At 44.8% G+C, this 14,332-nt stretch overlaps 1 protein-coding gene across 1 annotated transcript; it reads left to right on the forward strand.

Annotated features, from left to right (window-relative positions):
• Positions 1-2,020: 2,020 nt before the first annotated feature.
• On the forward strand, positions 2,021-12,029 carry nr1d2b (nuclear receptor subfamily 1, group D, member 2b). The gene is made up of 8 exons (XM_077009763.1): positions 2,021-2,533; positions 4,048-4,266; positions 4,882-4,970; positions 5,294-5,438; positions 7,254-7,915; positions 8,064-8,249; positions 8,495-8,705; positions 8,827-12,029. The coding sequence occupies exons 1-8, from the start codon at positions 2,515-2,517 to the stop codon at positions 9,021-9,023; spliced, it is 1,728 nt and encodes a 575-aa protein (XP_076865878.1). The 5' UTR covers positions 2,021-2,514; the 3' UTR covers positions 9,024-12,029.
• The last annotated feature ends 2,303 nt before the right edge of the window (positions 12,030-14,332 follow it).

Genomic DNA, 14,332 nt, shown 5'->3' on the forward strand with positions numbered 1-14,332 from the left:
GGAACAGTACATTGGTCAGTCTTTAAGTTCAGCCTGCAAATGCAGTAAATGTCTACTCAAGATGTTCTGCTGGGGATGTACCATGTTGTACACACCCCCAAAGAACGAAAGAAGTTCTCAGAACATGTTTTTTAAAACAGGTATGCTAAAAATGCAAAACCCTATTCAAGAATCTCCACCAATGCTCAGTTAAGGTTGTCATGGAAAGAGTTTCAACTGTCGACATTAAGTGGTATTTTAAGTACATTATGTACATTGACATCCCTTTTAAGTAATGTTTTCACAATACTTTGTTGAAGCAGTAGGGTGATTTATAATTTATAACCCCCACCACAAACATATTGCTTCTTCCTCCATCACTGGGTTATGAGTGTTGTGCATCATTCAAACCACATGGTACACCACGAACCCCTTCCTGAGAAATGATATGTTGTAGGTAGTACTGCTGACTGCAATGACAGCAAAAAACTCCCCATTAAATGACATCCGTTAACAGTGATGTTACTTTGTCTAGAAAGTGCATTGATATTTTGTATGTACATTTATACACCTTGTGAATAATGTAAAGATTTTCAGATTAGGGTGAAAAAGGTTGACCCAAGGACGGTGAAATCACACATGTAATACCAAATTGCGTTTAATTCTAATCACACATGTAAGACCAAATCGTGTCTAATTCTAATTTGCTGCAGTTGTAAGACCTTTTGCATACATGTCATGGTTTGATGTCCAGTGTGCCTTTCCTGTCTAAACCAAGCTGTTGTCACTGTCTGTCTTTCAGTGTTTCTCTGTTTTATAAGATTGTTGAGTTTTCCACAAAGGACAGCTGTGGTACCCTTCCCATCACATCTTATGCTGTTCCTTCCTCCTGTGTATTCTCTTCAGACTGCACTGCAACCAGAGCAGAGCTGCCAACATTTATCATTATCCTCTGAAATGGATCTGGGACACGCGGTGTGCGTTAGCAATAATTCAAGGTGTCATTTTGTAATCATTGCCAAGACTCAACAGAGAAATTAATGTGGAATGTAGGCTGAAGAAGCTTTTCAAATATTAGTATTGTATGTTATATAATGTTCTGATGCTGTATTTCTGAGTATGGGTGTACAGTACTGTTATTTATAGTAGTTTTATGAAAACGTAGACTATATGCTTTTGTACGCGTTAAACCGATATATGAAGTTAAAATATTTTTATTTATCCTTCTTACTTATTGCAAATGTATAAAATAAAACCAGGGGTGAAAGCATATCAGTGATGTAAATGAATGATGTGTAATGGAAACAGACATTAGGTTTAAATCGCTTATCTCCGAATTCAATCTGTTTAATTACAGTGGAAAACAAGTTCCAGTAGTTTTACTTTTCATTATTTTGAGCCTAATGTAAACGCAGGCACCAGGTTTAATATTCAAAAATACCTATTCAAGGTTTAGCATGGACAGCTAACATGGACTAGATTGGAGTGCATGATAATAAAATATGTAAATCTACAAAATGGAGACGTTACAGTAAGAGAGCTCAAATATTCAGAACACAACTATGTTCACTAGTAGTGTGAGGGTGCACGCGACTAACACTGATCCGACAGGTGCACGTGACTATTGCGCATTCGTAGTTGTGTTCTGCGTGCGCTATTTTCATTAGAAATGTTGTGCAGCAGATGTCCTGTAGCAGAAGAAAATTCTGTAGTATAACTCACATTCTTTTAAACTCATGCATTAGGGCTTTTCCCGCATTGTTTAAACTATGTACGCTGAACTGGCTGTTTAATTGATGCTTTTTACAAGACACCGGTCATTAACGACCAAAAAACAAGTGAATCTGGTTTTGCATTCCTCAGCGTACACAGGCGACCCGCTCCCCTGCTCTAGACATCTGAAACCATGTGTATAGAACGTCGACACGAACGAGGCCCCTCGAGGATCCCGCGTTACTTGGAACTATGAAAGTGTGTCAGTGGGTTACATTGACACCAATGCAAGCTTCAGGGAGGAGGAGCCGCTTGAAGTGGGTCACATGGCCAGCAATGCTCCTCACTCGAAACAGTACTGGAGAAGCACGGTACACCCAGTCATCCTGTTAGAGTAGCTAGTCTTTCACTTGGGTTATTACGAGGAAGAAACCGACGTGTGATATTATTCCGCTGTTTCTGGAATCGGGGTCCAAGAATTATCCGTTGCGTTCTCGTTGAAGTCTTTCGAGATCTAGTGTTTCTTTCACGTTAGAAGAGGGTTATTGTAATTATCCGGAGCGAAAAAGAAACGGTTTACTTGGTTAAACCGAAACTTCCAACAGCTGAAAGGGTTGGTGAAATATTACAGCTATCGGAGGTTCTTTAAGCAGACGCCCACGCAGACTCCAGGTTTTCAACACTGAGTATGTTCGGTCTTTAAACCATTCAGCTCATCGACCAGTGAAATTCATTGCATATAATCAGCGACTAGAAAGTTGCTGGAAACACGAGGAACACGGCTTCAGATCACAGGTGACCAAGGGCTCTCTGTCGGAGGACATGGAATCAACAAAGGCTGGTAAGGTTATTTTTCTTCTCAAAGATTATATATTTGTTCAAATTTGATCATAACGTTTTATTGTTACTGCTTTATCCGTAACTGCATTACACTTCCTGGTAAGTCATTGTTTTGTATTAGGCTACAGGCTCATTCAAAATTTAAATATGTATTATTCTTTAGAACGTAGAAATTAAGACACTAAACCATAGATTGAGATGTTGCTAGGGATGTAAATTATTGATCGATGTTGGTTTACGTTTTTACCCATTCGTTACTGAGCCTATAATTGTAACTGGGTTAATACTGTCAACAGTGCTGTTGTTATAACATAGACATCTGCCTCGGACGGCACTGCAGTCCCCCAATTCACATGGACGCATCACCCTAGCCATGTGCAGCTGTGTTTACGCTACCCGTGCGTCTGCTCTGATTGGTCAGAAATGTAGTGACGTCGCTATTGCATAATTTTGCATGGCTCGGTGGTGTGGCGGCTCGCGGAGGATCCACGTGAGGCGAACCCAGCCTGTTTGCGCGCTGACCTAGTTTTGCACCAGCCCCGGCGGAGGCGTGCGCACTAAAGAGGAATGTTCAATGAATACAAACTCTCTCGTATCTCCGAATAACCCTGCTCCACTCGCAAATCGATTTTTAAAAATAAAACAACAGTTTGTATATTATTGTTTTTGTATTATTGGGTTAACATGCAGATACTTTAGAGGTCGACAATAATTATAATCTTAGTCGACCACTCTGCCATTCTGAATAAGCTTCTTTCGGTTTAGGCGACAGTTTCCTTGAGTAATTTTAGAGCATGTTTGTTAAAAGTTTATAGAGCAAGTTTGTTACACCTGTATACCCATGTACATGTTAAACTATATTAAACATGTTAAGTTATTCATATAAATGTTTAACTATTCAGATTTAAGTTAATTTCATGCTAATGATCCCATTAATTGGCTTTTAAGTACTTGTAGAATATATTTCTTCAAGGAAACCTGCCTTATATAAAAAAAACCCCACAAAACCCCAACAACCAATTTCCTTTTGCTTTAAGTTTCTTTTGCTAAGTTACTGGTAGTTGGGCCAGTCTATACCCTTCAACACGGGTATTGTGTAATACTGTTACCTAACCACTGAGAATGGGTGGCAGAAATCAGGTCAAGCGAGCTGAAAAAATTATATCCCAGTAGTCTGACTGGTCCACTTACTGAGAAGAGAGTTGTTAGACCGGCAAGCTGGGTAGTCAGCTGTAGCTGTTCCTTGTATTTCCGTTGCCAAAAAAGGACAAACCTGTTTTGAACAGTGTATGTTTGAGTGTTTCTGATGGACTGAATAGAGGGGTCTATGCTTAACTGCATTAAGAATGTAAAGACTAAAAATGTTTTTACTTATGAATTTCAACTCATTAAACATATTGCTCCTGTTGCACACGTGTTTCGTCTTACAGTTCATATAATTAGCAAAACCAAAACCAGAGTGGTGACAAAACTCGCTCTGGTACTGACTGTGCTATTACCATTGTGCTCCACTAGGGGGAGTGATAGCGTACATCAGCTCTTCGAGCTCTGCCTCTAGTCCGGAGTCATGCCTCAGCGACTGCTCCAACAGCAGCTACCGCTCGTCGTCCCCGCCGTGTGCGGCCTCACCGGGCCACAGGGAGGTGCCGACGCGGGGGGAGCAGGTCGCCCGCCCCCAGGGCCATGGGGGGAGCAAGGCACGCTCCCCCTCCTCCTCCAAATGTGCCATCACCAGTGAGTGTTCTGACCGCCCCGTTCCATTTCACCATCCTCACTGACACACAGGAACACACTGATCCTGAATCAGTGGTCATTAGTTCCCAACAGCAAGTGTATGTTAAGGAAGGTGTTCTGTGAGTAGTAGAATGAGGCAAAGTCTCATTAAATCCCTAATTTTGAAGTCATATGTGATCTGCTACATAAGAATGTGAATGTAGGGGGTAAAAGAAAAAAAGGTCAATAGAAACTCCCAATCTGAGAGTTTCCCAGTGACCTATTTCTGAATTATTGCCTTACCTGTTGTCACAAGCTTTGTTTAAACATCACCTTTGTCCTGACCTCAATGATGCATGTAAGTCCGGGTAATATAATGTAGAGATTTTATATGACTTCACAGCCCCATAAAGTACATCACACACTTCACACAGTAGAGCCCTGAACTGGGTGGGGTGGGAGGGTGGTACTGGTTCCCATCAGAGGGCAGGTAGTTTATTTGTGTTCCACTCATCCCTATACAAACCTTAGCAGATAATGGCTGTAAAACAAGTGTTAACACCCCCCCACCCCAACACACACTCACACACACACACACACACACTCACTGAGTCTGCTTTGCTTTTGGCCCTCCAGAGATCAGTGGTTTGGTGCTGCTGTGTAAGGTGTGCGGAGACGTGGCTTCTGGCTTCCACTACGGCGTCCACGCCTGTGAAGGCTGCAAGGTGAGAGATCGCATACATGCTGAGCACATCAGTGCAAAGACACTGCATGTCTAGACCACATGGTCTACGCTAACGTCTTAGCTGAGCTGTCTTCATGGGGCTGGAGTATGGACCCGGTCCACATTCCCCCCACATCGCTCCCTTACACAAAACCACTTGCAAAGTGGTTCACTGTTTAACCCTGAGGCCCGCTGGACAGATCACCTCTCTGGTGGAGAGCGGGGACTTCATCACACACGCCTCGCTCTGACCTGCCCCGCTCTGACCTGCCCCGCTCTGATCTGCCCCTCTCTGATCTGCCCCTCTCTGACCTGCCCCTCTAGGGTTTCTTCAGGAGGAGTATTCAGCAGAACATCCAGTACAAGAAGTGCCTTAAGAACGAGAACTGTCCCATCATGCGTATCAACAGGAACCGCTGTCAGCAGTGCCGCTTCAAGAAGTGTCTGCTGGTGGGGATGTCCAGAGATGGTAGGACCTGTGTGTGTCTGTGTCTGTGTGTGTGTGTGAGTGTGTATACAATGTAGTGCCAAAATTATTCGCTCACCAATCCAAATGACCGGAATCAGGTGTTCCATTCACTTCCATGGCCACAGGTGTATAAAATGAAGCACCTAGGACTGCAGACTGTTTTTACAAACATTTGTGAAAGAATGGGTCGCTCTCAGGAGCTCAGTGAATTCCAGTCTGGAACTGTGATAGGATGCCATCTGTGTAACAAATCCAGTCGTAACATTTCCTCGCTCCTAAATATTCCAGTCAACTGTCAGCTGTATTATAAGAAAATTGAAGTGTTTGGGAACGACAGCAACTCAGTCACGAAGTGGTAGGCCACGTAAACTGACGGAGTGGGGTCAGCGGATGCTGAGGCACATAGTGTGAAGAGCTCACCAACGTTCTGCAGAGTCAGTCACTACAGACATCCAAACTTCATGTGGCCTTCAGATTAGCTCAAGAACAGTGCACAGAGAGCTTCATGGAATGATTTACATGGTCTAGCAGCTGCATCCAAGCCATATATCACCAAGTGCAATGCAAAGTGTCGGATGCAGTGGTGTAAAGCACGTCGCCACTGGACTCTAGAGCAGTGGAGGTACGTTCTCTGAAGTGATGAATCGCGCTTCTCCATCTGGCAGTCTGATGGACGAGTCTGGGTTTGGTGTTTGCCAGGAGAACGGTACTTGTCTGACTGCATTGTGCCAAGTGTAAAGTTTGGTGGAGGGGGGATTATGGTGTGGGGTTGTTTTTCAGAAGCTGAGCTTGGCCCCTTAGTTTCAGTGAAAGGAGCTCTGAATGCTTCAGCATACCAAGATATTTTGGATAATTCCATGCTCCCAACTTTGTGGGAACAGTTTAGAGCTGGCCCCTTCCTCTTCCAACATGACAAGCAAAGTCCATAAAGACATGGATGGCAGCATCTGGTGTGAATGGACTTGGTTGGCCTGCACAGAGTCCTGACCTCAACCCGATAGAACATCTTTGGGTGAATCAGATGAATTAAAACAGAGACTGAGAGCCAGAATGTCTTGTCCAACATCAGTACGTGACCTCACAAATGCACTTCTGGAAGAATACTTAAAAATCCCCATAAACACCCTCTTCCCAGAAGAGTTAAGGCTGTTCTAGCTGCAAAGGGTGGACCAATGTCATATTAAACCCTATGGATTAGGAATGGGATGTCACTTAAGCTCATATGAAGGTCAGCGAATACTTTTGGCATGTGTGTATATATGGGTGTGTATGTGTGATATATGTATATTAGACACTAGATACACACACACGTGTAAATATATCTTGCCAAAGTAAATTCCAGGTGAGAGAGAAATTTCCAAAGGAGATTCCAGGTGCTGTATATTAAGATAAGCGCACATAAGCAGCTGTCTCAGAAGATATAACTGCAGTACACGTCTGAAGGGTGGGACAGAGATGGCTTATGGTATTCCATTTCAAGGATTTTATAGTGTTGGTTGTTAATTTGATAACAAATGCAGGTCAAAGCCTACTTAGCTGATGTTAACGTGACACACTTTCAGTGTTTATTATCTCAGTGTAGTGAAGATTGTAATCACTCAACCCAGCTCCCTTTAAACAGCTATTACTGCTGTAATGTGCGTTATGGTCCTCTGTCTTATGTTGATTTGTTATGAAGAGATCTGTAGTGGTGGAGCATTGGAGGAGAGAAGTGGGCGGTCTGACCACGTCTACTGTCCAATCAGACCGCCCAGTGGTGACCCGAGCGACCACTGCCATGCCTCTGATTGGTTATTCTGTCTGGTCCTTCCTCAGCTGTGCGTTTCGGCCGCATTCCCAAGCGGGAGAAGCAGCGTATGCTGTTGGAGATGCAGAGTGCCATGAACAACATGATGAACACCAGCCAGCTCCAGCTGCAGGGCAGCCAGGCCCCGCCCCATCCAGCCAAGGCCGCCGCCCCCGGGGACCCGCCCTTTGCTCCTTCCTCCTTTCCTCCTGCCTCCTCCCACCAGAACATCCAGCCTGAGGCCAGAGTTGGTCCCGAGTCGCTGGTCGCCATGGACACGAGCCCAAGCTCGGATTCGTCCAGCGCCACGGACAGCGGCGAGGAGGAGGTCGTCGGCCCGGCGACGGGGGCGCGGCAGGAGGCGTTTGCGTACGGTCAGGAGTCGGCCGTGCGTTCCACCGCTGGTCGGTACATGGAAGAGACGCGCGACGCGTGGAACCGCCAAAACAACGTCACCACGGTGACCGGCCAACTCCCACCAGAAGACGGCCAACTCGGCCACTGCCCCGTCAAAGTGGCCGACGGCGTCCCCATTGGTCACTGCCCCGTCAGAGTGGCAAGCAGCAACCGTGGCGACCGCTGCTCCTCCTCTGTGATTGGCCATTCACCACGAGTGTGCAACGCCAACGATATGCTAGGCAACAGCAGCTACGCCGGTCAAGCGTGGAGTGGCGGCAACATGATGCATCTGGTGAGTGAGGCGGGCCTGTGACCTGTTTACAATAAATAACAATAAGAAAAAAACCTTCTTAACAACAAAGACATTCATTTAAAACGAATCAGTCTCTTAGTTAGCGGAACGATGCCTGTGTGAGTCACGACGGTTCTCTCTCCACCAGGTGTGTCCTATGAACACTTCGCCTTATGTGGACCCCCACAAATCGGGCCACGCTATCTGGGAGGAGTTCTCCATGAGCTTCACCCCGGCCGTCAGGGAGGTGGTGGAGTTTGCCAAGCGGATTCCCGGTTTCACGGAGCTCTCCCCACACGACCAGGTTAGCCTGCTCAAAGCAGGCACTTTCGAGGTACGCTCCAGCTGACATCGTCCCGACATCTCTGTCCCGCATCCTAACGGTCCCGCGCACAATGGCGTCCTCTTGATAGCGTCCATTTCAACCCATGATCGAGTTATTTGCGGGTCAGGTTGAACATTTCGGTAGTGTTAATGCCTTTGTCTTCTCAGGATACGATGCGTGACGTTATACGAGGTGTTTTTTTTTTGGTTGGAACACGACCCGTTTTCTCTGACCTGTTTCCCCTGGTGGTGCAGGTGCTGGTGGTGCGCTTCTCCTCGCTGTTCGATGCCACGGAGCGCGTCGTCACCTTCCTGAGCGGGAGGAGGTACAGTGCGGAGGCGCTGCGCTCCATGGGGGCTGGAGACCTTCTCGCCTCCATGTTTGACTTCAGCGAGAAGCTGAACGCTCTCGGCCTCAGCGATGAGGAACTGAGCCTCTTCACCGCCGTTGTGCTGGTGTCTGCTGGTACGCCCCTCGCCACCCGTGTTATATATATATATATAAATACGCATAGTCATATAAGATGTACGTAAGCCGTCATGAATGACCTTCAAAGTAAAAGCCAGTCTGCTCCTCTTCTCCTCAGACCGCTCGGGCCTGGAGAACGTGAACTCCGTGGAGGCCCTGCAGGACACGTTGATCCGTGCCCTGCGTAGCCTCATCACCAAGAACCACCCCAACGAGATCGCCATCTTCACCAAGCTGTTGCTCAAGCTGCCCGACCTGCGCTCCCTCAACAACATGCACTCCGAGCAGCTCCTGGCCTTCAAGGTCCAGCCCTGAGAGTGGACCAAGAACTGTGGACCATGCCCCGCCTCCCCACCTCCACGCCCCGCCTCCGGAACCAGCATGGGCTCCACCATTTTATCTGCAGCCATCAGAAGGGTGCTTACCGCACTCTGCTGCTGGTTGACCTTTCACCCCTGCTACATCTGAATGACCGGGAGGTGGTGGAGGGGTGGGGGTTCTGAAGATCATAGTGTACAGACTCTTCGTGGTAATGCATGCTGTCCTGCATAAATGACCTATAATGACCTCGAGCTTTGGTGGGAGGCACCCTCTTGAATTTTAATTTGTTACTAGATTTGTACTGCTTAACTGTCTGTGCAATATGTGAACCATGTTGACATTTTTTTTTTCGTTGTTGTCGTTGTTGTTTCGTTCGCATCTTGTTGGTTGCAGAGCGGTGTACGTACACCGACTTGGTGCGGGGTGATGTTTGGTGTACACCAAGATCTTAAGCAACTGGTGTCTACCAGAAACCTGTATGGCTGTTGGAGGAGGACGTTGGGCAGGATGTTTACATACCTCCCCATTTAAGCTAAATATAAGTACAGGAAAGCTAGCAAGAGGAGTGCTGGTCCAAACTCCTCTCTAAAAAACACAACCAAGACCAGAGGAATGTGGATGGATCTGCTGCTTGGGGCTTTTACAGGTGGTATAAGGCACTGTGGCCCTCTCTCTAACACAGAAAGAGACGAGAATGTTAAACGGAGATTATAGACCTATAAAATATGGGGTTGTGTGGGCGACGGAGAGAAGATGGAATGATATATTTTTCTGCTTGGTAGGTGTAGCTGAGTAAGGACACTGCTGATCTTTAGTCTGGCATTATGGTGCAGTTGTATATATGTTTCGTGAGTAGTAGGATTATATTTGGTAGTATTGATTTAAAAATGCTCTGGCAGTGTTTTTATTTTAGAGGAATTTAGGAACAACCTTGAGATGTAGGAAGCTTGCATGCGCTGTCCACTGGCGTCTGATGGGACCTAATCGAAACATTCTGAAAAATCGTAAGCAGAAATCACTCCATCATGGCTTGTCAGCGCTGAAACTTCTAAAAGATTCTTGTCTATTTTGGTGAGGAGTTATTTATCGATAGAAAAAGGAGGTTGTTGGATTACTCCAGATGTTTTCAGAGTAATCTGTTGCACTGAGTTTAAATCTGCACCTCTCTGTTTCATTGTTAAGGTCATTTATTTTCATTTTAATTTTTCTGGTCAAGTTCAACAAGAGTAGAATTATTTCATTTTATAACAGCTGTGCAATCAGTAAAGTGTGTGTATTCTTATACATGAACATATCACAGACAGGAGAGAGAGAGAGAGAGCTCAGAGCAGTCACCAGAGAAAAACACAAGCAACACAAGCACTTTTCTTAATCCTGTCCTCTCCTTTTACAGGAGCTCCTCCAAAGATGAGAAATGTGTTTGCGTCTTTAAAAGATTGTAATTTGATAGTTGGCTTGACTGAAATATCAAATACCTCATGATTGTATTATCAGCACGATTTATTGTAATTACAGTGTGAGAGGAGGATGGAGAGGGCAGGAAAATGTTAGGGAGACGCTGTTGGCGTCTAGAGCTAGGCCCGTCCTAGACCGGGTACTGGTTTGGGTTCTGATGCACTGACAACATCTCAGCTCCCTCTCCTTCTCAGAATCTGCCCTGAGTCTTTGTCAGCGTGATCACTGTATTGCCAAACTCTGGTCTGTACTGGTTTTCCTTTGTGAAAGCATAGCCGAATACCTAAATTACAAATAATATTCCTCTATATTATTATATGTAAATATACATATCTTACATATAAAATAAAACATAAATGAAGAACTCTTCCTTCTGAGGTGTTCGCTCCGTTCATCAACACGTAAACACTCACATTTCGCTATGAGCTTCATCCACCATTACAAAACCGCAAGGTTCCAGTGAACTACATGTGAAAATATACCCTGGCCAAGGCAATGAACGTTTCACAAGTGACATGTCGTTGGTTTCTCAAGGCCGCTCACATTGAGCCACTAAGTTTTAGAAATTAGGTGAGGAGAAAAAAAAAAAACAACCCAGAGGGAACGGAAAGACCAGTTGAGGATGTTGGCCTGGAGCTCCGCCCCTGCCCTTAGCCCCTCCCACCTCGCACAGCTTGGTGGCAGATGGCAGCCTGAGGGCCGGTGTACAGCGCCTCTTCTTGGGGCAGCAGGACTGCTGTGAACTGCCCCATTTCCCCTGTTCCCTAGGTGCTATCCATTAGGGTGTGACCAGCAGATATGGAACGCTGCCTGCGTGTGGCCTTTGACAGGGCCCATTTCTCAGCTCTGGGCATCGTGAGGGCAGATTTTGCTTTTGTATCCTGTTTGTTTTTGACTTGTGTCTATTGCTGTGCAGGGTTTTAGTCAAACCATTCAAAAGACATTGAAGTCTTTCAAACAATCTTGTCTTTGGTAAGACGTGTCTGGTAAGAGTGTTCAAAATGGTCATTGCGTCTTAGAGCGATTATCTGTGCTTAGCTTAGCTTAGTATAAAACCGAGCATTCCGATAAAAGTACTGTACTGCGAAATAAGTGTAAAAGTGTTATATAGAAAATGAATCAGTAGAATATCTTCCTAATCTTTTATCTTCCATAGCTTCCATATTGCCGTTACCAGTGCTCAAATGTTCACGTCTTCCTTGGGCAATCCCAATGCAGAAGAAACCAGTTCTGCGGCAGTCTAATCCATAAGCCTGTTTCATGGTTTGATGCAACTTTACAGCAGGACTACTTTTCTATAGTAATGGCTTTTACTGTCTACTTCACAAGTGACTCAGACAAGAACTGAAATTGCAAGCGAAACAAATCTGGTTTCCACTGGGGCTGATACTCCATAACCCACAGAAACTCCAGTGTCATACTGGAGGGGAAAGTTAAGCTTGTAGATTTGTCTGCTGTGTTAAGTGTTTGGAGAGCATGAACTTCATTTACTGAAATGTACCAAATAAATTGGAGGACAACTGGAAATTGTTCACCATAAAGATATCTGCTTTATTGGTTTTGAAGGTCAACCTGCACGTTACATAAATTTACTGCAAATGCATCATTCCTCCAGAAGATGGCAGCAGTGAACAGTAAAATATCATCAAGCCCTCCTTCAAGAGACTGACAAACGGGGTCACTCCTTTAGGAATCCATCCTGACATACCCGTAGATCAGTTCCAGTTAAACATGTGAGACAACATGACACCATGAGTCCAAAGTAAATCAAGTGTTGGTCATTCAGAGAACATAACCCCCGGTGTAAAGGTACCCAGTAGATCTGACACTTATTCTTCTGGGTGCATTCCTGCCCCCACTTTCCATTTTTTATATAAAATAATACTGTACATGTGTGTTGTTCTGCACTGTAGGATTTTCCCCATAGCAATAGAAATTAATCTAAAAGCTGTAGCTGTGGTCAGCGCCTTACCTCAGTTACATTAACCATTTAGCCTATATGACCATACGAGACAGTGAATCTCAGTTCTATTCCAATTTTAATCAAAATTCCCATGGCACCTATTTGAGTTACTATTTAAAATTACATTAGTTTAACCTAGGCTATTTAGCATGAAATCTTTACGGAACTCGTAGTATGGCTGGGACTTACACCTGTAGCTGTGTTGTAATAGCCCCTTGTGGATTCTCATTTTTCTTATTGATTTTTTTCCTCCATTCAATGAATTGGGAGTGAGATTTACTATCCTGACGAAGTAAATGGTTGTGTGAGTGATCAAAAGCATACATTTATGTTTGCAATGCTGTCTATACCACAGGATGATGGAGATTTGAATGTTCTGTTGCAAATCGTCTACTACATACAACTCGCATACTGATCGGGTCCCAAATCAGCATGCAGTGTGTAGTAGGCTAACGTAGGGTTGTGTTGTCTATGGACCTGGATGTTTGCAGCAGTTTGAATATAAGCAGTGATTTAGCGGCGTAATGGGATTTAATATTAGCGCCTTAAGGAATTCAGTGTTACAAGCTTCGTCCCTTTAATAAGCCTGTGGGAAGTTGCTCGTTGATATTAGGTTCTATTTCCTTCGGATAATGTTCTCTCAGGTAGCGGCGGAAGATTTGGAGATGGTTGTGCCTTCAAAAACAGATTTTTTCTTTATTTGGGAGTTTTTCGTGGGTCGAGCGCTATGAGAGCACCAGTAACAGAGGTCAAAAATCTTAATCCCCCCTCCCCCAACCCCACCACAACACGTGCCGACATCTGCTTGTAAAATCAATATTTGTATCCGGATGGCTGGCTGGCTGATCCGGATGGCTGATTCGGACGGAAATAAAGGTGTAGAGAAGGCCTGTAAAAGAACAAATTACCCCAGGACGCAATGAAAAATTAATCCTGTCTGAACAGGCCTGAAGACATGATTTCATACAATCTTCACTTTCTTTTTTCAACAAAACTAATCTTCACCTTATAAATGCAAATTTGGTTACCTTTAAATCACTCAATTTTCTAAAGACGTTTAAGAACACGGAATAATGTGAAGAATGAGGAGTAAGACAACATCTATACAACAAGTTAATTGTAGTGAAACTTATTTCTAATATCAGCACTATAATGATACAGGGTGGAAGAGGCCATCTCCTGATTTCTTGAAAATGACACACACACACACACACACACACACACACACACACACACACACACACACACACACACACACACAGGTTACAGCAGCAGAAGACCACACCGGGTGTCACTCCTGTCAGCTAAGAACAGGAAACTGAGTCTACAATGATGTGCAGATGACGTGCAGCTGACAAACCACGGTGTGGTCTTCTACTTCTGTAGCCCATCCGCTCCCTCAAGGTTCGACATGTTGTGCGTTCAGAGATGCTCTTCTGCATGCCTCAGTTGTAACGACTGGTTATTTGAGTTACTGTTGTTCTATCAGCCGTTCTATCAAACCAGTCTGGCCATTCTCCTCTGACCTCTGCGCCCACAGAACTTCCGCTCACTGGATATTTTCTCTTTTTTGGACCATTCTCTGTAAACCCTAGAGATGGTTGTGCATGAAAACCCCAGTAGATCAGCAGTTTCTGAAATACTCAGACCAGCCCGTCTGGCACCAACAACCATGCCACGTTCAATGTCACTTAAATCACCTTTCTTCCTCATTCTGATACTCGGTTTGAACTGCAGCTGATCGTCTTGGCCATGTCTACATGCCTAAATGCATTGAGTTGCTGCCATATGATTGGCTGATTCGACATTTGTGTTAATGGACAGGTGTAAAGTGGCCAGTGAGTGTATAACCACAAGTACAGTAAAAGTCCTTTTGGAATAAGAA

The sequence above is a fragment of the Brachyhypopomus gauderio genome, chromosome 6 (assembly GCF_052324685.1).
Source record: "Brachyhypopomus gauderio isolate BG-103 chromosome 6, BGAUD_0.2, whole genome shotgun sequence".
NCBI classification, from domain to species: domain Eukaryota; kingdom Metazoa; phylum Chordata; class Actinopteri; order Gymnotiformes; family Hypopomidae; genus Brachyhypopomus; species Brachyhypopomus gauderio.